Source organism: Mastigoproctus giganteus, chromosome 6, assembly GCF_048544385.1.
Source record: "Mastigoproctus giganteus isolate SK-2022 chromosome 6, ASM4854438v1, whole genome shotgun sequence".
Taxonomy (NCBI): domain Eukaryota; kingdom Metazoa; phylum Arthropoda; class Arachnida; order Uropygi; family Thelyphonidae; genus Mastigoproctus; species Mastigoproctus giganteus.
In genome coordinates this window covers 198,826,022-198,851,076 of record NC_143580.1, presented here as the reverse complement: position 1 = coordinate 198,851,076, position 25,055 = coordinate 198,826,022, and the positions used below count along the sequence as shown (strand labels likewise).

Here is a 25,055-nt window from a genome sequence, read left to right as displayed (position 1 = left end):
TCCTTATCACTGCTAGAAAAATTCCTGTATATCATTGACAAGACACCATGAGCTACACTTGCACCCGTCTGCACTGCTCAGAGAACTTCATATCTGCCTGCACAACCACCCCTAGGTCCCTTTCATTCTCTACCTCTGTCAGTGTAGTACCACAGAGTTTATACGTTGCTCTGGGGTTGCTGTTTCCCATGTGTAGTACTTTACATTTGTCAATGTTAAACTTCATTTGCCACCTCTCAGCCCATCTGCTCAACCTTGTCAGATCCTGTTGCAGCAGCATAGTGTCAGTAGTGTCCTGACAACCCTGCCTACCTTTGTTATCGTCTGCAAACTTCGACATTAAGCTTGATATACCATCATCAATATCATTTATGAATACAGAAAACAATAATGGACCCAACACTGAGCCCTGAGGGACTCCACTAATAACATTAGTCCACGACGAGCAGTGTCCATTGATTACCACTCTCTGTCTTCTCCCCCTCAGCCACCCCTTTATCCACAGCAGCAATTTGCCTCCAATGTCACACTGCTCCAATTTGTGCAGCAGTCTTCCATGTGCAACAGTATCAAAAGCCTTTCTAAGATCCAAGTATATAATATCAAAGTTATTCCCTGCATCCAGTTCCTTTGTGACTGCATCATAGTATCCAATCAAATTGGTCAGGCAAGACTTCCCCTTAACAAAACTATGCTGTGTCCGAGCTATAACTGAAGTCTTGTCTAAATGATCCTGCAGTGCTTCTTTAACTAGTGCCTCCATTAATTTTCCAGGAACAGAAGCTAAACTAATCGGTCTATAATTACTTGTGTCAGCCTTTGATCCTCCTTTGCGAATTGGGGTCACATTTGCACATCTCCAGTCTGTGGGTACCTCCCCTGAGTCCAAGGAAGCTCTCATAATTATGGCTAAGGGTTTGCTTACTTCCTCTGCTGCCTCCTTTAATATAACTGGATAGATCCCATCCACCCCGGGTGCCTTTCTTGTGTTTATCTTCAACAATTTCTCCTCCACTTTACTCTCAGTTATTACAAGATTCTCTAGCTTACTGCTAGAGTTGAATACACCTCTGGCTTTCCCCTCGCTAAATATCTCCTCATGTGTGAATGTCTATGCAAAATATTCATTTAGTTTGTTAGCTACCTGAGCAGGATCATCAACAGTTGACCCATCAATATCAAGTGGACCAATCTGATTCATCCCCTTCCTTCTAGAGTTTACATAAGTAAAGAACTCTTTGCTGTTTTTCTTTGCATCCCTTGCCAAAGATTTCTCGTAATCTGCCTTCGCCTGCCTAACCTCCTTTGTAACTTGGTTACAGATCAACTTGTATCTATCATAGGCTTCTGTGTCATGTGTTAATTTGTATGTATCCCATGCATGTTTCTTCTCTGCCATATGCCTCATCAGTTCATCTGACATCCATTTAGGCCTAAACCTTGAAAAATATTTCTTAGTTGGTATGTAAAGCCTAGTAGCTTCCAAGATAAGTTCTTTGAATGCTTCCCATTTTGCATTTGCTGTTGGTAACATCATCAGTTGGTTCCACTGTATAGAATTTAAATACTGTCTCAGTCCATCGTAGTCGCCTTTACGAAAGCAATAACCCTTCCCTTTACCCCTAATGGTAGTTACCTCTTTGAGTAAATCCCACTTCAGCACACTGTGATCACTGCCACCTAGTGGTTCATTTATCTGCAGATTCTTAATGAATCAAGAATCACTGCTGATAATCAAATCAAGAGTATTCCTCCCTCTAGTTGCCTCCCGAACATGCTGATGTAGAAAACAATCATCCAATAAATCCACAAAAGCCTTGCTAGTATGTGAGTGACCAGCCCCCAAATTCCAGACAATATCTGGGAAATTAAAATCTCCCATTATAAGACTCTCTGATTTACTGGCCACTCTATTTCCCCGTACAATATCTTATTATACCCATCAGAGTCATTAGGCCTATAGCACACTCCTACTCTCAATTTTGATTTCCCTATGCTTATGTCACACCAAACTGACTCGACACTGCCCTGTCCATCGATGTCGACTGGCTTCACCTCCTTGGACTTTATGTGTTTCTTAACTAATAGCATAACCCCTCCTCCCCTCCTGTCCTGTCTATCCTTTCTATACACATTGTATTCCCCAAATTCCAGTTCCGCATTCCTTATATCTGTGTGACACCACGTCTCTGATATCCAAACAATATCTGCTTTTGATGTTTTGAGCAATACCTCAAATTCATCAAATTTATTTACTAAACTCCTCACATTGGTGTACACGCAAGTATACATGCACCTATTTCTATTCTTAGCTACCCTAACACAACCCATGTGTTTACTTGTACCGCAATGTCTCCCAGCAGTCTCTGAAATATCCTGCATCTTGTTTTTCAGGCTTCTGCTCATTCCAATAGAAGCAGTGCAAGAATCTCTTTCACCTCTGCCAGTGGCTACTGTTAATCTATTCGTCTTTGTCTCCCCCCCAAGCTAGCAGTTTTCCGACCCACCTAACACTGCCTCGATAGCATCAGCAAATATTCTTGCACCCTTTATATTTAAGTGTATCCCATCCCTGTAGAAGCAATCTCTCCTGTTAACAAGTACAGTCCAGGCTGAAAAAAATTCTACCCCTTGAGCCTTGCACAATCTTTCCAGGGCCGAATTGATTGACAAGGCTCTCATCATATACTCTCTCCTATTGTGTCTGGGCAGAATTGCAGACACTTTCAAATTCAACCCTATTTCGCGGCTTTTTTTCAACAGTGACCTGTACTTGTTAAGCAATTCTGCCAGTCTTCTACTCTTGATATCATTAGTGCCAACGTGTACAACTATATCACCTTTTGTGCCCTTAAAAGATGATATCTGCTCTACAGCGTCATCAACCTTTGCCCCTGGCAGACATACCCTGGTCCTGTTCCACTTATCCTTTTTACAAAGCATGTTCCCCGTTTCCCCGACAATAGAGTCACCAACAACTACTAGTTCCTTTGGGACCAGCGCATTCTGCCTTGGGGGTTGCCGCTGTGTTGCACAATGACCAAGTGCAAGCTCTGGCGTTAATGTGGGCAGCTGAGAGCTTGATGGGCCCCTCACTTGTAATCCTTCGAGGGCATCCACCCTGTCCTTCAAGCTCTCATATAAGCCCATAAGAACGATGAGTTGTTGCCTGATTTCGATACACTCCTTGCATCGCGCGCACACAAAGACATCCCCCATGGCAATATCATGTCCCGTACCTGAATGCTCCACAAACATCATGCAAGCTGTGCATTTTAGAAGGCTGTGATTCAGAAGGCAACTGCCCCCCTCAGTTCTCCTCTGAGCCACAGCACTTCCATTACTTGAGCCTTTTGTTTTGCTGCTCTGGTCTGAGTCATGATTTCTTTTAATTTAAATAAAATTTCAATTTCAGTTTATAACACTACTAAATATTAAAAATTAGTTGGGTCTATCTAGAGAAACCCTAACTTATCTCCCAACACAGTTATAACGGGATATATATTTTTTAGTGTCTAGTATTAATTATCTCCAAGTTCCCTTTATATAACTTCCGTATCAGTTATGTATTAATTAATTATGTTACGTTTGTAATCTAAGTCGGTATATGTATTTAGTTAAAAGTGCACTTTAAATGCCAACGAAGTTCAACAAGTTTAATAAATTTTACCGATCACTGAAAATATTATAATCTATGCTATACTAACGCTATCTAGGTTTGATATATAACGATTGTATGACAAAGACAAAGGCGGGAAGTTACGAATGGTAAATCTATGGACACTTAAGTATTAATTAACTTTCAATCTCGCTGTCTCAATTCAGAATAAACTAACGATCCTTACTAGGTCTATAAGCTACTTACAAAAAATAATTTGATGTAAATAATATTCAATAAGTGGCTGTTCCCTTATTGGAGTTTATTTACCAAATCTTTTGTACTTTTGGTCTCAAGAACAGTCAAGGATGAAATCAGCTGATAGATTAGCATCTTCAGATGTGAAATCCACTGTACAGATGTTTTGAATCTGTTGACAAGTGAATGTAAATATTTTAATGCTTTCACTGCCAGCTTTTCTGACTGCAGGGTTCAACCCAGGATTGAGTCAATCGGATTGGAAAGGGCAGAAATATTTTTGCGCTTTCTTTTGACTGAATTAATCAGCCCCCGGTGAAGGTTGCTTGACAAAAATATCCAGTTTCTCTTCTGTCAAATTGGAAGAAAAAAAATCTATAAGTATGGTGGTTTTTCCTCCAAGTGGATTAAAATATGAAGTTGCATATTTGTATTCAAGAAGTAGTGAATGTGTTAAGCAATACCACTTATACATACCAAAACTAAATAACAGCAAGTGGTATTGTATGATTAATTTGTATATTTAATGCACAAGCATTAGTTCCTCCCCCCCCCCCATCTTTATGTAGAAAGTCCTACACTTAACCTTTTCCCTTTTAACGTTGTCATTTTTTCTAAATATAGGTCTGATACCTTATTACTGTATAAATTGTACCTCATCTTATAGGTATCAACTTTTTTTTTTTTTTTTTTTTAAGTGTTCAGCTGAATACATTCAAAAATGAAGTATACAATACAAAATGTGTTTCAAAAGTCCTACCAAAGTGTTTTTATAGGTTGAAAAATGTTATCTAAACAAAAACTTTAAAAAAATTGAGTCAAGTTCTTTTGCAAGCTTTGTAAAAACCTCCACTGTGAAAAGGTTTGAGATCAAACAGTGACGTGAAGTTTATCATAACCTCAGCTGTGAAAAGCATTGATATCAAAAAGTTGTGCCAAATTTGTTATAGGCTCAGCCATGAAAAGCATTGAAATTAAAAAGTTATGCCAAGTTTGCTGTTGGTTAAACATTTGTCATACACTTGGCAGATTCACCACATTATTTAAATTGCAGTTCATTACAGGGTCATAAAGTGGTGAATCTGCCAAATTAGCCAATAGTAAACTTGGCACAACATTTCATCTCAATACTTTTCATGGCTGAGGGTATGGTGAACTTTGCATTGCTGTTTGATCTCAAACCTTTTCATAGTGGAGGTTTCTGCAAAGCATGAAAAAAAACTTGACTCACTTATTTACAAGTTTTTGTTTTTTATTGAGATATCAAATCTTTTTGCAGAGTTATTAGACTTTTAGCACATTAACATGCTACATTATATTGGCAAATAAATTAGCTGGATACCATTTCTTCTCTGGGCCTTTGCAAACAAATGATCCACCTTTAAACAATGGCAGTTACACAAAGGGTCAGTATGGCAAATAATCTGCAGTGTTATTGCCATTATTTAAACATGAAATTATTTAAATGTGCTAAATGGATTGTTTGTATTAATTAAAAACTATCGCTTATACTGTTATTTTAATGCATACAACCCCTAGATAACTTAGTATTAGTATTAATAGTGAAAAATGATTCAAGAAAGTTTATATAGCATCTGCCAAAAAAAATATCCCCATTTCACCTATCCATCCTTTCCAATAGTTTGTCTAGTTCTTCCTTGAATTTATTCAAACTATGCACTTCCACAACAATGGATGGAAGACTGTTCCAGCAATCAATCACCCATTGGCTGAAGACAAACTTCACACTTTATTCTGTAACCATCCTTAATTTGAATTTATGTCCCCTTATGTGCATACCCTGAGCAAGAGGGAAAAAAAAAATAAAAAAAATAAGCAGCATTGAGTTAGCTCAAGCCATTCAAAGCCTTAAACACTTCAATCAGATCACCTCACAAGTGCATAGGCTCCAGATGGCACAATTTGTGGAACTGAAGCCTTTCTTGGTAAGAGCACCCCATTGTTTCCCTCACCAATTTCGTTTCCCTTCTATGTAGCCATTCTAGCAGCTCTACATTCTTCCTGAAATGACACCTCCAGACCTGTATGCAGTACTCAAGGTGTGGCCTAACCATTGCCTTATACAATGGGATAATCACCTCCTTATCTCTGCTAGCAAAATTCCAATATATTATTTACCAAACCCAATAGCAGCGTGTCTGCACTGCTCAGAGAACTTCATATCAGGCTGCACATTTATCTCCAGATCGTTTTCATTTTCCACTACTCTGAGTGTAGTGTAGCAACACAGTTATAGTTTTAATTAATTAATTTTATTTTATTTTATTAGTTAATTAAACTTTTCATAGTTTTTATTAATTTTCCCATTACCAGAAAGACTATCCTATAACTGTATGAAATTTCTAACTTAATCAGAAATATGTTACAATATTAGTGAGTGAGTCAGAAAGCAAAAACTACCACGTTGAGGCACTACAGAAGGACACCAGTTCATCCCAGAGAAATGAAATTTGATATATTTTGTCTTAAGAGTCCAGTTTTTCAGAAATCCATGTTAATCTTCTGGCTTTTTCGCATTCAGATATACAGAGGTGTGAAAACAACAGGTATTTGTTGGTTCGAGTAAAGAGTTTGGGCATCTTATTAAGAAATTGGCCAGGTGCATTGCTGTGCACCCTGATATTTTAAGTCTTTTTTTTTATTTTAGCCTAAACTTTCCTCTTCTTTAAGAATGACTATCCTTAATGAAAATGAAAGGTAGTGTTCAGGCTCAAGGAAAAGGTAAAAGCAGCAACTTTCATTTAATAAGTGGAGTTGAATGGTTTTAGTGTGAAGCATTAAAAGATTTCCTCAGCCTTTCCATTCCACCTACCTTTATCCCAAAAACTAATCAAGAATATAATAAATACTGCTACACTATGCAGAAAGGTTAATCTAGCCTTTTAAACTATGATTAATTTATGAATTTTCAACTTTACTGATCCTCTTTATCTTCTATCCCTCATGATGACACACACCTGCAATTCATTGATATTTAATGAGAACTTTGCTGATGCTTCATCTGCAGGGCTCTCTTTAAAGGTGAATAAACTTGGAGATTGCATGAGACACTGGTATATTGGGTGCCTCTTGTCTGGGAGGCCATACAGATTTGGTGCCTATAAGTAGGACCATGCAGTGGGCCTTTGTGCATGGTTGGTTTTAGAGCCCCTTTTTGTTATGACTGTGGTTTAACCATTTAAGTATTTTGGGGTTTATTTTTTTTTGCATAGATGCATTGCATTCTTTTGTTGTGGCCTTTCTTCTAACACTAGATCTTTCCCCAAAAGGGAGGAGGGAAACTATAAACCTAAATATAGAAATCCCATTTTGTCTTTCTGTAATTTGGAGTGAAATTAAAATCCAGTTAATTCAGGCTAGGAGAAGAAACAAAGTGAAATGAAGCTGTTTTCAAATATATGTGAAACTTTATTGGGGCAGTTTCATTATATTGAAACTGAGAATCATTAAATTAAAAAAAAAAAAAAATGCATAATCTATGATAGAAATTATGTACAAAGTTTATATGCCTAAATTATGAATTATTTTCAAATAATAAAAAATTTTCAATTATTTTTAGCATTTTTTTTTCTTAGGCTCATAACATAATTTAAATATTAAATAATACATCACTTCAACAGAGCAATTCACAATCCATTGTATATATATATACCCTACTCTGAAAGGGTGTGTAGCCTTCTAGTGTAGCACATGTGCTACTTTATATATTATCTTCATTCTCACAAGAACGATAAAGAGTTGGTGCTTGGCAGCTTTTCTGAAACCATAGCCACCGGTTCTTACACCCTGCCAGATTGGGTATTTTGCAGAAAATGAAACAATACATATAGATGCATAATTACATTCAGCGAAGAACTTCAGAGATACAGCGGCAGTTTATAACACGAAGTACTCTAATTTTCTTTATTTGTTGGACTAATCCTGGACACTGAAGTGTTATGCTTACCCATCTGGATATGTGAGGTTTACAAAATGCACATGACTGAAACGCAGCTGCATTTTTCTTTTTCTTGTTTTCGCTTTCCTGAGGAATGTAAAAAGAGTTACACTGCCCATAACAAAATCTGTTGACTATTGTCTTTGAATGACAACCCTTTTCTGAAATTTCTTGACGAAGGGGTTCAGTTCGACACCAGTCTTTCTTCAGGTGATTTGCAGAAGTTATAACAACAGGAGGTTTGTTGGATTTCAAAATAGCAGGCTTGTATCTCCAAGGCTCTGGATTGGAAAATAGAGATATTTTTTTTGATGGCTTATGAAATAAGGTATGCATTTGTGGAATATGTTCTGATTTTGGTAGACCTTGTTGCCACTTGCGTAAACGCCTGTCTTTATGCCATCGTTGTGAACCATCTGGATGGAGCTGTTTTTTGGCAGCTAACCATGGTGACCAAGTTCTTTTATTAGATTCTTTAGATTGATTCTTTAATCCTTGTTTTTGGACCACTTTTCGCATTATAATAGGAAGCAAATCTCCCATTTCTGGTGAATGAGTACTAGAATTCCAAGAATCTACAGTTACTTCAAAGATTCTATCACTTTGAACTGCCTTAAGTTCCTCACCCATCATAACAGCTGCCAACAGGAGTATTATTCCAACAGCTCCTAAATGAGTGCTCATCCTTCGGCCTGAAAGAAAAGTATAATTTATAAATAAAAATAATTAAAATTTGACATAAAGCTGTATATGTGAATTTAATGAGTTACCAGTCAGATAAATATACTTAAGTTTAATTTACTAGTTTATTCATACACTTTTACTTTAATTCATTTAATTTATTTTAATTCATTATCTAGAGCTTTGCCTTGTCAGCAAAAACATTAAAAAGCCCATAGTTTATATTTTTGAAATAAATTTTTGAACAGGGAAAATATTTTCTTATACACATGAATTATGGTTATTAGTATTAATAAAGGAAAACTGAAGCAAAAAAGCCAAGCTTAATCAGCATCAGCTTCAAAAAAAAAGAGTAGAGGCGGTTCCATCCAGCTGACTAACCCTTTAGCTAAAAAAGAATTTTCTTGCATCCAGTCTATTACTGTCTTTCTAAAGATTAAACTTCAAGTGTGTAATTATTTATTTTACCCTGAAACCAGCTTGGTATATTGGACTAGTAATTTGTCATGCTGTTTCCTTTAGTATCACTGGATAAATCTCATCAATTATCAAACAATTGTTTAGTTATCTTAGCTAATAGCACTCTCAAACTTAAAGGAATGCTCACATGTGGATATTTAGCTCATCAATATTACTGAAGCTGGCCTGTAGTGGAACCAATATGGTTCAGTCCCTTCCTCCTAGTGTTCACATATGCAAAAAAAAAAGTTAGTTGTCTTAGGCAGCATCTTTTCAAAGTTTGCTTTAGCATTTCTTACTCTGAGTAACTTTATTACAGATTAACTTATCTGTCAGTGCTTGCTATCTCTTCATAATATATAATTCATCCTGTGACACTTTCTTTTATATTACTGACTTCATCAGCTCAGGTCATCCACTTTAGTCTAGACCCAGAACAATGTTTTAAAAAGATGGGCAGCTTAAAGAATTATTTCTTCAAACAGTTCCCAATTATCATTTGCATTTTATCACTGATTCACTTACTGGTCCCATTGAACAGAATTCCAACAATGCTTAAGGCCATCAAAGTTCCCTTTCAAAAATTAAAACCCTTCCCTTTACTCTTGGCAACAGATTTTTCTCACATTTTTCTCTCTGGCTTTGTCCCACATTAATACATTATGCATACCTAAACTCCCACCTAAAAGTTTGGAATCACAGCATGTGACAACAGTTTTCATAATTTTTTTTTGAAATTAGCCATGAAAATGCAAGGTTTAATATAAAAAAAAAACAACACACTACAAAGTATTAAGATTTTTTAAGTATCGAAAAATTTATAGCAAAAAAATACTGAAATGATTAATATTAACAACTATACTGATTTTTCATCAAAATATTTTCCATGATTTGAGTCTAGATCAGAGTTTCACGGCGCCCTTAGTGTCCCAGTAATTTTTTCACAGCACTCCTAGGCCAAAAGAAATACCTAACACAGTGGTTTTCAACCTTTTAATGTATACCTATATAATAATTTTATTCTTTATATAGAGGTACTAAATAAAGATCAATTATAGATCACTGCAAAATGAAAAAGATACGGTACAATGGATACCGTACACCTTTTTATAATGAAATAAATGTATAAATTTCAAAAAATAAAAATAATAACTTTAAGTAACTTAAACCAAAATTACTTGGCACCCCAGGAATGTTGTTGTGGCACTCTGGTTGAAAACCACTGGTCTAGATGATCCCATAAAAGCTCTATTGGTTTTAAGTCACACAATTGGGGTGGCCACACCATAATTTGCACTACCACCTCCTCCTCCTCTTGTTTAGTTGCTAGAAAGTCCCTGCACAGCTTAGAGCTGTGCTTCGGGTCATTGTCTTGTTGTAATATAAAGTTTCTTCTACAAAGTCTTAAATCCAGAGGATATTGCATTATGTTCAAGAATGTTTTTATAGCTTTATTTTCTTAAGTCCTTCAATTCTGATTATGTCACCCACTCCAAAAAAGCAGAACCAATCCCAAGTCATGATGGAACCACCACCATGATTGACTATAAGCTCTAAACACCATGACACCATTTTTTTCTCAGTTGATTGTCTCACATGAACACTACGCTTGGATCCGAAAATTTCAAATTTGGATTCATCCATCCATGGTAAGTTTTTCCACTATTCAGTTGTCCAATGTTGATGGCTCTTAGCCCAACCCAACCATTTCTTTCAATTATCCGGTTTTAATATGGGGTTTCAGACCGCTACATTTAACCCCAGGGGCTCACATCTGGTGAGTATGGGCTTGGCACACCCAGGGTCCTGAGCTGGATATCATCATTCTTCTTTTTCTTGGTGATTCCCTTCTATTTCGACTCTCCCTCTCTGTCTCAGGGTAACTCGGGAATTTTTTTGGCTGGTGCAGTATAAGCCTCAAGCTTCCTTGCACCATATAGCTAATAATAATAATAATGACCGTCAAGCCCTGCTTAAGATGAAGTTTTATGGTGGATGTAGACACGGGAATTTCTCTGTTCCTATCGAACTCAGCTCAGATTTCAGGTGCAGTGAGTTGTCAGTTGCGTTTAGAAATAAGTGTGTTGGTCTTATGCTTCTGTTGCTACATGCAGTCATCCTGATCATGGTTTGACCATTAAACTGCATCTCCTTGAATCTTTGAATGATAGTTTGTACTCCTTTAAATGAAACACCTAGTTTTTTGTCAACACTTCTTATGGAATAACTTTCTTTATACTGTACAAAGTTATAACAGCACTTCTTTTTTTGAACATTTGGTTCCTTATTTCTTGTCATATTTATCACAAAACACACAAAACTTACACCAGACTCTTTCTGAATGAAGGGTGTTTGATTTTATAAGTTACAGCTCTTCTCAATTTATATTATTGCAAAACACTACAATTTTTTAATAGTGAAACAATACTTTCACTTTCTAAAATATTCTAGAATCATCTACAACATTTTACCACATTCAGTAATCTTCCACACCTTTCTGGAATATTCTCAAATATTCCTTAAATATTATTTTAAGTTTTTTGATTTTTATACGTAACTGAAAACATTTTAATAATCCATGCAAAAATGGGCGATATTTCCCTCTTTATAAGTACCGGAGAACCACATGCTGAATAAGCTTTAGGCACAGTTTCTACTGCCACCATATGACACAATAGTGGGGGGATCAAACTCGGAAATTATAGTTCTTTCCACTGCACAACTTATTAGTGAAAGCAGTGACAAAAACTATAATTTCTGGGTTCCATTCTCCTCCCCGCATTATTTAAAAAAAAAAAAAAAAAAAAAACACCATGCCTTATTAAGCATAGAACCCCTATGACCATCACAATTTAAACTACTTCGATAGTGCATATTATTATTAGCCAATGTGGTATAAGGAAGCCTAAGGCTTATGCTGCACCAGCCAAAAAAAAAAAAAAAAAAAAAATTAATACCCTGAGAGAGAGAGAAGTAGGAGGGAATCACCAAAAAAGAGGAGAATAATGATATCCAACTAAGAACCCTGGGTGTGCCAAGCCCATACTCACCAGATATGAGCCCCTGGGGTTAATATGCAGCGAATGTATAGTGTTCATCACAGAGTAGTAAGATTACTATTCTGTGGTGTGCATAGTGTAAGGGTCAAGCGCCACCTGTAATTTCCTATATCTGCGCACTTCGATAATGCAATGGTCATATTTCTCACAGCAGAAAAAACTTGCCTTTGCAACGAGTTGCCCTGGTATTGCACTACTTTCAAACAGATGGCCTCGCCAAAAGTTCAGGACTAATTTGTTCTCATCAGATAATAAATGGCCTGTGATGACAACGTTCAGACAAAACAGTAAAGATGTTCGATGTGAGCTGCCGTGCAGTATAGTAATTCAATTTTTAACGTTGTAATATAGCTAAAAACCATCGGTCGAAGTAGTGCAATACTAGGGCAACTCGTTACAAAGGCAAGTTTGTCCTGCTGTGAGAATTAAGATCCTCACATTACTGGGCCCAAAAAACAGAAGAACGTACAAGATAGTCATGATAAATGTTTGCAGTTGTAATTAAAATCCATTGTTTGTATTAATATTTATTGAAATGTGCTTCTCCAAAACTGTTCAACCACTAGATAAGTCTCAAAAATCCGGTGCTCCTCAATGCCCTAGAGTGTCCGATTTTAAAGAGTTTACTGTATGTACCATCAGGCCAAGGTGGTTAAGGTCCTGACACTGTCCCTGTTATCGTTCGTATGGGGGGCACTGAGTCCCCCATACAAACGCTAACCTGTTTCGGCGGATGCTGTCCGTTATTTCCGAAATCGTTTAAACTGAGAGTTTACTGTATGTACTTAATTTATGAGTATACTTTGTGTTTATCCCAATTGGAAATATGTGAATATTTCCAATTTTTAAATGGATAAATCTCTAGGATAAAAAACAGTTTATTTTATGAAAGTGTCAAGTTAAAAGTTTGCAAACCACTCTTTCATAGAATAGCTTCACTGTATAGCTTAGCTCCCAGGAGGGAAACCACTGTTTCTATGATGATTATATATCACTTTCTTGAAATCTTTTAATTAAAAGAAAAAAAAAAGAGAGAGAGAGAAAAAGAAAGAAAGGCACGTATAAAGTTTGTTAGAAGTAGTTCCCCGAAAAAAACGTGCTTTGTTAGAGAGAGAGAGAAAAGAAAATTTATAGAGAAATTACCGAATATAAGTAAAGTCAGGGGCTGACATCTGGTGAGTATGGGCTTGGCACACCCAGGGTCCTGAGCTGGATATCATCATTCTTCTTTTTCTTGGTGATTCCCTTCTACTTCTCTCTCTCGGGGTAATTCAGAAAAAAAAATTTTTTTTTTTCGTGGTGCAGCATAAGCCTCAGGCTTCCTTGCACCATATGGCTAATAATAATAATAACAATAAAGCCATTATCCGAACCAATCAAGTTCATTTATTTTTGTTACGTCCTGGTTGAATCTTCTGCTGTTATCGCGTAATTCATTTATGGAATAGTGTCGGATTCTGTCTGAAACCCTGTTTGCGTAAAACTTGTACATTGGACGAGAAATTTTGTTGTTGTTGTTGAAACTTAGTTCACAATTATGCAGTTATTAAACTAGGGAAGTATAGCATGGTTTTTTCTCCCGGAAACTCTGGTTTTTTTTTTATCCAGAAATCAGAAAATCGACCACAGAACACAATTTATAGACAGTATATACGGAGCAACATGGTCTTAGTTACTGATGCTCCCCCCCCCCCAAAAAAAAAAAACTACAACAACCAAACTAGGGCATGACCCGATTCTAGTTACAGGTTTTGTTGTAAAAATGAAATACTGTAATTAAAACGAAATTAAATCGACTAATATAAAATTATTTTCAATGTAATAACAGTCACTTTTTTTAACCAACGTGATTGCACGAGCTGATTAAAATTCCTAGCATTTAACAGCTTTTTCTCTTCTGTTTAACTCATGAAACAAGGATACAACGCACTTTTATTTTTTCGGAAAGCAACCCGTTAAGAATAGAGTACCCAGTTACTTCTCATGTTCATCTCTTATTGTAAAAATCCTCTAAGTTGTATAGGTAGCCAGTTATTCCTAACAACATTAAGAAGCAACCGTGGAGTTCTCATACCTTTAAAGAAGTCACGACAACGTGGTAGCGTATAACATACGGAATATATTGAGCGAATAACCTCAAGAGGTTATCTCGGCAGTTAAAATGTCAATCCGAAACCACAAACAGAACTGTGTAAACAAACAAATACCATTTAGACGCCAAATTGGTTCGAGTGAAATTTCATATGTAGGCTCCCATAGAGATCCATTATCTGGGTGCGGTAGAAGGGAGATGGGTGGATATAAGAAAGTTCATGTACGGTTTTCTTCAGATGCAGTTATAATACCTAACTAAATACCGAAGGTCTAATAAATCACGCCTACATTTGATCTTAGGTCTTTTAGTGTCACCCATACTCATTGAATCATACTGACCAGAGATTTTTTTTTTATGGAAGGGGAAAAATTTTATAATTTATGGGTTATCTTTCGTCTAATTAAGTTATAAAAGTGAACCCGTCGTTTTATCTTAGGTTAGGATTAAAGGGAAAAAACTTAACGTTATCTTGTTTACGATAAGGATATTTACTTTCGCTGATAATCGGCACCTTTTAACCTTGAACTGGGTCAAACTGTGTCCTGAAAACTTATGCCCTGCTTTCCAACGACAACTGTCACACAGCACACCAGAAAAACAATCTGAGATAAATTCTAAACGTTTTTTGTATTAAGGGTAGTCGCCTTTAAATCAGAGGCAGGAGTGAAAAAAATGATACTTCATTAATACCATGACAATTATTCGACCATTATAAGGACAATTCTTCAACAATATTTTGTTTCATAAGAAAAAAATTGATTGGGATCAATCAATTTGAATAAGACATCTGCGAAAATTTGCTTTCAGCTAGAAAATAATTATTATTATTAGCCATATGGTACAAGGAAGCCTGAGGCTTATGCTGCACCAGCCAAAAAAAAACAACGTTACCCTGAGAGAGAGAAGTAGAAGAGAATCACCAAGAAAGAGAAGAATGATGATGATATCCAGCTCAAGACCCTGGGTTTACTAAGCCCATAAGGCGCCTCCGTAGCCAGGTGGGAAGGAGCAGCAGTGCATAGCACACGCTTCTTGATTAGACTGGGGTTCGAGCCCGTCCCCACCAAATACGGAAGATGCGGAAAGGTCAGGAATGACCACCGCATATTCACGGAGCAATATGGCCTTAGTTGCTAATGCTCCTAAAAACCAAATAACAAACAAACTAAGCCCATACTCACAGAGGGGTGAAGTGGAAGTGGTTATTTTTATTTATTTATGTTACTTTTTTTTTTTTTTTTTTTTTTGGCTGATGCTGCATAAGCTTGCTTTCTTGCATCAAATGCCTCTACTAATGCTAATGCTAAAGATGTGAGCCCCGGGATAAATTGTTGGAACAAACTTCCATTTGGTGTTGTGGCAGTTTGAGGGGATGGGCATATGAGGGCGTTGTTTTTTTTGTTTGTTTGGTGTCATATAGGCTTGCTTACTTGCATCGTTTTGCCATTGCTAATACTAATATTCAATTGATAATAGTATAATAATAATAGGATTTCCTACTCCATATAATGGTGCCTCACTTAAAGTATACGAGGGGAGCTGAAAAGTTTTTAGCCCAATATAGATTGCAAAGGTTTTCGTAAAAGACAATATTGACAATCATCGCTCGACTCTTCTTGTGTGTTCATAGAAGATATCAGCTTTGTAACTATATTCTTCTCCTTTGCACAGGGAGTTGAAGTGTGGAAGGTGAATGAAGATGGCGACTGTTGAGAGAATCAAGCACCGTGCAGCCATGAGTACCTTCATTTAAAGCGAATGCCGCCGAAAGAAATTCATGAAGACATGCAGAAAACATTAGGGGAATCTTGTCCTTCACCCGCCAAGGTCAAAAATTTAGTTGCAGAATTTAAGATGCACCCCGTAGTGGGAGGCCTGCCACCATGTCGACACCTGCAGATGTGAATCCATTCATGATCTGATCATGCAAGACCGCAGAATAACATTAGAAGCATATTGGGACAACTTTCAATATCTCCCATGAGCGAGCGGTGAATTTTTTTAGGAATGAAAAAGGTTTCTTCGGGGGTGGGTCCCTAAAGCAATGAATGCAGATCAGAGCGGGAAAGAGGGAGGTGTTGTCATGAGATGGGCAGCATTTTGAAGCTAATGAAGCTCAGTTTTGGGTGCAGTATGTTACTATGGACGAAACATGGGTGCACCACTTCGACCCTGAAACAAAAGAACAATCGGAACGGTGGAAGCATCTGACTTCTCCCCTCCTAAAACGTTTCGAGTCGGCTGAGAAAGTCATGGCATCCACCTTCTGGAATGCAGAAGGAGTGATCTTGGTTGATTTCCCAGAACGAAGTGCCACTGTTAATTCCGAGTATTATGCTAACCTACTGAAACGTTTCGGCGAGGAATTGAAGCTCAAGATGCGCGAGAAACGCCTTCTTGCATCAAGACAATGCACCGGCGCACACAGGGTTTGTGACTCGGGCAACACTGCGTAACTGTAGGTTCGAACCACATTATCCGCCCTATTCATCAGATTTGGCTCCAAATCTATTTTCTATTTCCAAATCTCAAAAAGGACTTGAAAGGACAGAATGGCAGTCAAGTTGAATCAAAAACTGAATTTTGTTTGAGAGGGTTACGAAAGCTAGTACTGTATCTAGGAAATGAACCGCGATCGCCAGAAAGTATGTTGACTAAAGGGGGCCTACGTTGAAAAATAAATGGGTTTTCACAACTTTCCAGCATTCTTTGTATGAGAGGCTAGAAACTTTTCAAGCTCCCCTCGTACAATACATTTAAAAGTATAAATAAAATAAACGACACAATGCAACCTTTTCCACAATAGATAATCTCACGGTTTTCCCCCTGCCATTTTACTTTGAAATTATAAAAATTGTGTTACAGGAATTTCGTAAGTGATACGTTTTTCAGTTTTTATTATATATTAGTCAAGTTGACTGCACAAGAGGAAATGTCCTCGGTAGCACAGTGTATATAAGCACGCCCTCCCCATACCGGGCGTAAAAGGCTCGGGTTCGAATCTAGGAAATGACGCGAGGAATTTGTATAGTCTCTTTCACAACGTGACTGAGTTAGTCAGTCTCAGGCGCGGGTTATATGGTTTTTTTCTCTCCCAGAAATTAGGGTTTTCGTCCGACAAACAGCCAAATACACGCAATTTACAGGCATAATATATACATTACAATATGGTCTAAGTCGTTGATGCGCCTACAACAACAGCAGGAAATAATCGTTGACACTTGACTAAAACACTTATAATTCCTTGTATCTGTAACATTTGGTCTTACAAGTTGTATTATAACGGATAACTTTAATGTTTACTTTAAATAGCCACTGTTTGATTGAAAACTGTGAGCTCAGTTTTATCCATTTCTTCATGGGTTCTCAAAGTCAAACAGTGGCTATCGGATCCCCTCTAAGTTACTAATGATTCCCACCCCAGGGGATTATTAGCAACTTTCTTTTAAGTTATCTCGGATTTTAAATAATTTTTTTGTTTACTTCCAATGAAACCGTTTTATTTTATAAAGGTTCTGTCATTGTTTTATTTTTATATAATCATTAAAAAGTAAGTAGTACAGTATATTTAATTTTTTTTCCAGTCCTAACCCAAACGAAATTATTACTTTTATTCATGGGGGAAGTCTCACAAATTCATTTATCGTTTTTGGGGATTGCGGTACTGCAAAGTTTCAGAATCTCCTGCTCAGGCCTATCTGATGGGACACCAAAAGCCACTGTTGTTTTTTACCTACAATACGATAAAAGTTTTCAAAAAATAGCATTATAATATTTTCCGTAATGCACCCAATTGACGTGTAGAAAATTGTACACTTAAACGTCGATCACTGCTGGTCAGATCACAAACGATCAACGTCCTCGTGGGTAGTATATGTGGTATAATCATAATCCTCCTCACACGGTGGAAAAGATCTGAGTTCGAATATCGTCAGACGCGAAAAATATTTATGGGTTTTTTTTCACAACGTGGCCGAGTTAGTCAGTCTCAGGCACGGGTAGTGTAGTATTGTTTTTTCCTTCTGGAAACTTGAGTTTTTCGTCCAGCAAATAGCAATCGACCACAGAACTCCACAAGATACAGATATATACTGCGCAATATGGCCTAAGTTGCTGATGCGCCTAAACCCAATAACAACGCACCAACCAATCAACCGAGCGACAAAATCATTATTCTTGAGTTGAGTCCGTCGAAGATGATTATTATTCTATGATCATCTTCGACGTCCCCCAACTTTCTGATCGCACCTCGTACTCGGACACATCTCTAGTTATGAATTAATTTTTAAAATGAATCATTTTTATACCATGTGAATAATTCAAATTAGTTTATTAAGTGTTTTCATCTAATTTCTAAACTTAGTACAAAGGTGACGTTTCAGGATCCTTGCTGGATCCCATCATCGGTTGGTCGGTTGTTGTAGGGTTTAGGCCAGGAGTCGTCAAGCTTTTCATGGTGGCGGGCTACTTTTGATACTAATTAAACAGCCGCGAGCACCAAAGAATAATGCATTTATTAAGAGTTTTACATTGAAAGATATAAATACATTACATACTCTGTCATACATAATATTATTTTATGATTTTACTTTTTTAAATAATAAAATAAATTTTAATTAAAATTAATGTGAAAATTGTGATTGCATTTCTTCAGTTATCGAACGAAAATCTGGAGTATAAGACGAACACTACACGAGGACTCCCATCATCAGAACATACAGGACAGCTTCTCACCCTGACTTGTCTAAGTAGGACTGAGTTGTTGCTTATGAGTTTCCCCCAATGTGACAATTAAACCTCCAGGACAGCACAAATTAACTTAGGGAAGTATTTATGAAATTGCGGGGCCCCTAAACAAGATATCCTATACGAACCTGTAGAGAGGAACCCCTAGAAAATTTATTAAATAATATGATGAAGCCTAATAGCTGTTTATATCTCTTAAGCTCGCTTACACCAGTCTAATAAGAGAAATGTAACAGATTTTGAGCAGGGAATGATCATGTACCCTACCAAATGGGCTTTAGACAATTGTCTAACTTGTCTAGGCATAACTCCAGAACTAGGGGCCATAAATTCAAATTACGGAAGAAGGGATTAGGACTGGGTTGTAAGAAGTTTGTGTTTTAGTCAATGAGTTAATTGCAGGAATAAGTTACTCCCATGGGGTTGAGGCGGTTGGTGAAGTAAATGCCTGGGGCTTCGTTACGCCATACACCACAGACCGGATACAGAGTTCGGTATGTAATTTCGAAACCTGGTGTAGGGTTAGTCAGCGCATTTTTTTTTTTTTTCCCTCTCTTAATACTTTTATTATTTTTTCATTTAAGTTTAGCATCAGCCTTAAAATAGCCTTTGCAGAATAAATTCGTCTTCATTAAAACTAACTACTACTACACAACCAGACGAATCTAGTATTAGAGGTGTGATCAAAAAGTTCGGGAGCAATGAATTATGTGGAAATTGCAGAATCATACCGAATTGCAACTTGTATTAACAAGTTTGGTTAATAATATTTTTATTCCATAGCACAGAATTAAGCATTCCTATGACCTTTCTACCTTCACCCAGTCTTCTCTCAATAAAATAAAAATAAAAATTGCTTTATTTAATACAAGTATTAAACAGAGCCCCAGCCTATTCAAGCCTAAAACACTATTTCCAATAATCATTTCAATAGTAAAGGAATAAAAACACGAAATCGTTTTCAACTTTGAAGTTTAACCATAGGAGAACTGTGCGCTAGACAGTTCCACACTTTGCTCCCAGTGGTGGAGTCAATGCCTGGTTGATAGATTGGCAATAGGCATTTTTTTTAGAGGTGACAAAACGAGTCAATGGAACTGCGGAGCGAACAATGCGGATTTGATCGTTGATCCTAAAGGGTAACAAAAAGACACTGCCATGATGTCGGTGTCTTTTTGTTATTCGCAGGATTCGCCCGAATACTCATTAAGCAAATTATATCAGTATCAACAGTGCACCAAACTTCAATGAAAAAGTTATTAATCTATTTTCAACAAAACCGAAGAATGGATTTTTAAATAAAATTTCAAACCAAAAAAACCAAACTATTATATTAGGCCACCCGAATATTTAAGTTCATATGCCGTGATGTGTGTGTGTCTTATGTCTGTTAATTGTGTGTGTTCTATGGTCGATTTGTCTGTTTTGCTGGACAAAAAAACCCCAGTTTTTGGGGGGGCGGAACCTTGCTATCTACGCCTGAGACCGATTAACTCAGCCGGGGGGGTGAAAAAAGCCCACTAAAGTTCCTCGCGTCATCGACAGTATTCGAACTCGGGCCTTTTCCACCCGGTGTGGGGGAAGATGGTGATGATAGCACTGCAGAAATAAAATTTCAAGATTACCTGAGTCTGTTAATGGTAAGCCAAGGCAATTTAATATAACTTTTAAGAAGCAGCACTCCCATACATCAGAGTCACGAGCCCCCACTGCTGAGGAAATTATTCAGAACTCAACACAGAAATTATTAGTAATTCCAAAAAAAAAAGCTAAACACTGATTCAAATGCTTTTGCAACTTACAGAAGCGTTGGAATCAGTGCAATGTCCAGGAGACTACTTCGAAAGAGGTTCATCCTATTAACCAGCAAGCTTCATTTCTCAAATATTAGTTCAGTCCCTGATCATACCACGTATTTACTTTTGGCCGTGCAAAGGAACTTGGTGGTCCTGATGCAAAAGGGGTTAAGGGGCCTCGTTTATTTATGCCGAGACTTTGATGTCTCTCTCGATTGGGCCCCCTAGATCGGGGGATCAGTGCGGCGCATTCAATGCACCCCTCCCATTTGCACGCCCTTGCTTTTGATATCAACCACTCTCCTTCGGTGGGCAGCGTCAGAAAGTATAGAATTTCTACTCGTAATTTTGTAATTCCATTACAAAAGCAATGGAATGAAAGGCTTCGCGGACGTTCACATCCCATAACGAAAGTGGCAGATTACTGCCAATGTAGAAATTGTACACTGATCGTTCGATGTATACACTGTATCAGTCCTTATTACTTAATCTTTTGTAGGGCTTGCTGTGGTAATAACTAAAAATGCAATAGTTAGTTAATATTTTCTTTTAAATTTCTCTTATCGACATTTTTATGCGCTGTAAAATAAAAAGAAAACATATCCTTATATCTAAACTAAAAACAAATTGTTTTTTTAACCATAAGACTCTTGAAGTAATCAGGCTGTTTTGAAAAGCAAAACCCAAATTAAAACGTAATTAAAAAGCCTTATCTACAAAGTTTCTGATAATTAAAAAAAAATGCAGAATGTTAGAAAAACATTTTGCATATTATAAAAACAAATATAACATAGGTTGTTTTTTTTTTTAAATCATTGTTTTTATAACCATTGCGTTCACACATTTTTAGATTTTCAAAAAAAAATTAAAAATTCTCAAAATGTGTGAACGGGGTATTCAAAATTTTTCGCATGTAAATTTAAAAATTAAAAAATGCAAGTATCAAAATATATTAAAGCGAAATACATAACATGAAATCATAGAATAATATAAATGTTATAAATAAAATTACTTAAATTATATATAAGAAATATATAAAGTATACGTAAAGATTTCCCAAACTTACTATTGTTCCATATATTTTTTTTTTTTTTCGAAATTATCTTTAGAAATGTATTTACTAACCAGTATTATGTTTAGAGTGCAGGATCTAGTGGAAGTACATCATTGACCAGTTGGAAAACTAAAATTTTAGAGTGGTGGTGGTGCAGCAGAAGATATTCAATAAAGATATTCTTCTGGTGCAGCAGAAGATATTCATAAAGTTTATTCTTCTGGTGCAGCAGAAGATATTCATAAAGGATATTCTTCTTGTGCAGCAGAAGATATTCATATAGGATATTCTTCTTGTGCAGCAGAAGATATTCATATAGGATATTCTTCTTGTGCAGCAGAAGATATTCATAAAATATATTCTTCTGGTACAGCAGAAGATATTCATAAAGGATATTCTTCTGGTGCAGCAGAAGATATTCATAAAATATCTTCTGCTGCATACAGCTGAATACAATTTTTGGGCGGTGTACTTTGTACCCACAGTCGGTTTAGAAAATCGAGGGGATTTGTGCAAAACGTGCACGAGACCTCTTATGATACAAAAAAAAAATTTAATTGTGATTTTTATTGGAATAAATGAATATGTACATAGGTTTAATCGTTTGTTTGATAGTACGATGGAGTTGAGGATCACAATAAGGAGGTTGTAAAGCCTGTCTAGCTGGTAAAAATCTAACAAAATGAAAGCTGGCCTTCTCAGGAAATCCAGAGAGGTTTTCCACTTCCAGCTTTTGAAGACTTTACACATAATAAAAACATTGAGACACAAGAAAACAAAATATGGCGTAAAGGGAGACGTATTTTTTATTTAACAATTTTTTTTCAGTAACGAAACTAAAAATGCCGCACTCCTGTGCTGGAGGAGGTAATTGGGTGACAATAAGTTATAGATAGAACAAAAAGTGCTGGCACCCCAATACCAAAAATGCACCCAAGTCTCGAGATATCGTACTCTCCAGCCCGTTTGTTTAAAGTACACTTTTTTGAATAAATAAGTGAAGCCGCGGTATTTTAATAATAAAATTAATAGTTGAGTTCTAGAAACGAAATGACTAGAATATCATATTTAGAGAATGACCACGAATTCATGGTTATACGTTTTCTACAAAATATTACCTCTGTCTTCTATTCCAATGACAAGATGCTATCCTCTTAGTCAACTTGTAGTTTCGATGTCTACAGACTTGTGACCAAGCTACAGAAAGGTCCGGAACGCCAGAAAACACACGTGGGTCAGCGTATTCCCAAATACCGTTGAAGAAATAGCCTGAGAAATCTGCTGTTGATGAGTAGCCGGTTTCCTATCATTGTCACAAGAGGGCAACCCAACGATGTAAATACTATATCGTTCGCTCCGCAACTTCCGGAAGACGGGGAGGATTGAGGGGGGGAGAGTCAACTATTGCGCTAAGATTCGCAGCATTAAACACAATACTGCTACAGAATGGTCGGATTGGGTTGTTGATGTGACGAAATCACCGTATAGCCGGTCGCCAGTGTGTCTCTGTGGTGGTTGAAGAAACGGGGATTTGATATCGTGTAAAAGGAACTTTTTTTTTTTCGGTATTCCTTCCCCAGTGGCGTCGCCTGGCACGTGTTATGTCTGACTCGTGTCACAGTTGGTGTGGTAGTCACAGAGTCGCTCTTGGAATGCTGTTGTCTGCCGCTTCTTGACCCCTCAGCATCACCTTACGAGAAAATGTATTATGCTCTTATGACGGACCATTCAGTCGCCGCTGCGTCGGTAGTGGCCAGGTGTGAAGACCGCCCATGTGCCTACCAGCAGACCATAACCCCCCGTCAGCAGAAGTCTCTCACGCCACATCTACTGCCCACAGTTGAAAAGGATCGCCGCCTTCCACAGAAGGTCTGTTTTTCGCGTATTCGTGTCTACAATAAAGACCAAATTCCAGACTTCAAATTCAAGGTGGAGTCGTAGAAAATGTGTTGGAGAGTCGATCGTCAACAATCTACTTGGCCTTGAATAGGAACGGCGACTTTAGATCTCTTTAGAATTACCAGACAAAAGGGAAACTTCTTGTGATCCCAGCAGGAAACACTTCAACTACGAATAAATATTTACATTATGAGAAAGTAGTAAGACAACTGGCTATTTGGCTCTAGGAGAAATTAAGCTGCAAGGAGGAAGACACCGATTGCAATAGTAACGACATCGTTGCTATAGTAACTTGATTTAAATGTAAAAAAATAGCTTATACTTTTAATATTATTACTCAAGATGATTTAAATCTTAGTTATGTAGAACTACACTCAAATAGCAAAAGTGGAGGGAGAGGTGATCATGGAATTACTATTTTCTACGAAATTTAAAAAAAAATTGACGCAAAACGTAACCATCTATGACCAAGGTGGTCATTTTTGACCAATTTACTTTTATTATTATTTTTTGTAGAATTTAGACTATAAAAAAAGTAAGCTGGTTCGATAATGTATTATAATCTGCACGTGCAGCTGTGGGACACATCGTTGAGATATCTTTATAATATGAAAGATTCATATCATATGAAAAGAAATGCATTTTCCAGTGAAACCGTGGTTTCCTGTGCTCTTAGAATTTAAAAAAAATAGCTTTAATTTTGTCTACCAGGAAAGGCTTCAGTTTTTCAAATCGCAGCATCTGGAGATAAGGCACCTGCGAGGAGGTCTGAGGTGTTTAAGGCTTTGGATGGATTGAGCAAGCTGAATTCTGATGGGATTCTTTCTCTTGCTCAGACTGCACACATGAAAGGGGAGGAAGGATGGTTGCAGGTTGGATATGTTTAAATTTTCCTTCAGCCAGAGGGTGGTTGATTGTTGGAACATACTCCCACGTGGTGTTGTGGAGGTGGGAAGTTTGAATAAATTCAAGGAAGAATTGGATAAAATGTTAGAAAGGATGGACGAGGTGCAGGACCAGCGTCGTATCTCGATATGAATAGGAGTGAATCATATGAACACTTTGGAAAAAGATTTCAATTTCTTGTTGATATAAGTTGTTTTTACTTTATTTATTTATTATTATTTTTATTTTTTTTTTGTATAAAATAATTTGAAGAAACATATATTGGTGGGGAAGAAGGGTGTGAAAGAAAGCAAACCTTCTTGTAGTAAACAACAGGAAGGTCCGGAAAATTTTTTTGAGGCGAGCCTCCTCATGAACTATAAAAGATCTCGATAATTCGTGTTTCATTAATCCGACTTATATTTAATCCCAGGTCATGCCCAGAAAAATGAAGAGAGTCGAATTAACGAGATACGGATTATGGAGACTAGAGGTTGAAGTTGAATCGATTCTATATCAAAAAAGGCTTTGGCACAAGATTTTGATGTTCCTTCATATAAAGAGTTC

At 37.0% G+C, this 25,055-nt stretch overlaps 1 protein-coding gene across 1 annotated transcript; it reads right to left on the bottom strand.

The window, feature by feature from the left end:
• Window positions 1–7,469: 7,469 nt before the first annotated feature.
• On the bottom strand, window positions 7,470–23,313 carry LOC150084861 (uncharacterized). The gene is made up of 2 exons (XM_090375604.1): window positions 22,823–23,313; window positions 7,470–8,506 (listed from the first exon to the last, which is right to left on the bottom strand). The coding sequence occupies exon 2, from the start codon at window positions 8,496–8,498 to the stop codon at window positions 7,722–7,724; it is 777 nt and encodes a 258-aa protein (XP_090231730.1). The 5' UTR covers window positions 8,499–8,506; window positions 22,823–23,313; the 3' UTR covers window positions 7,470–7,721.
• Window positions 23,314–25,055: the final 1,742 nt, after the last annotated feature.

Excerpts from the sequence above, each read along its gene's own strand:
- LOC150084861 (XM_090375604.1), bottom strand. The coding sequence starts at position 8,498 with ATGAGCACTCATTTAGGAGCTGTTGGAATAATACTCCTGTTGGCAGCT.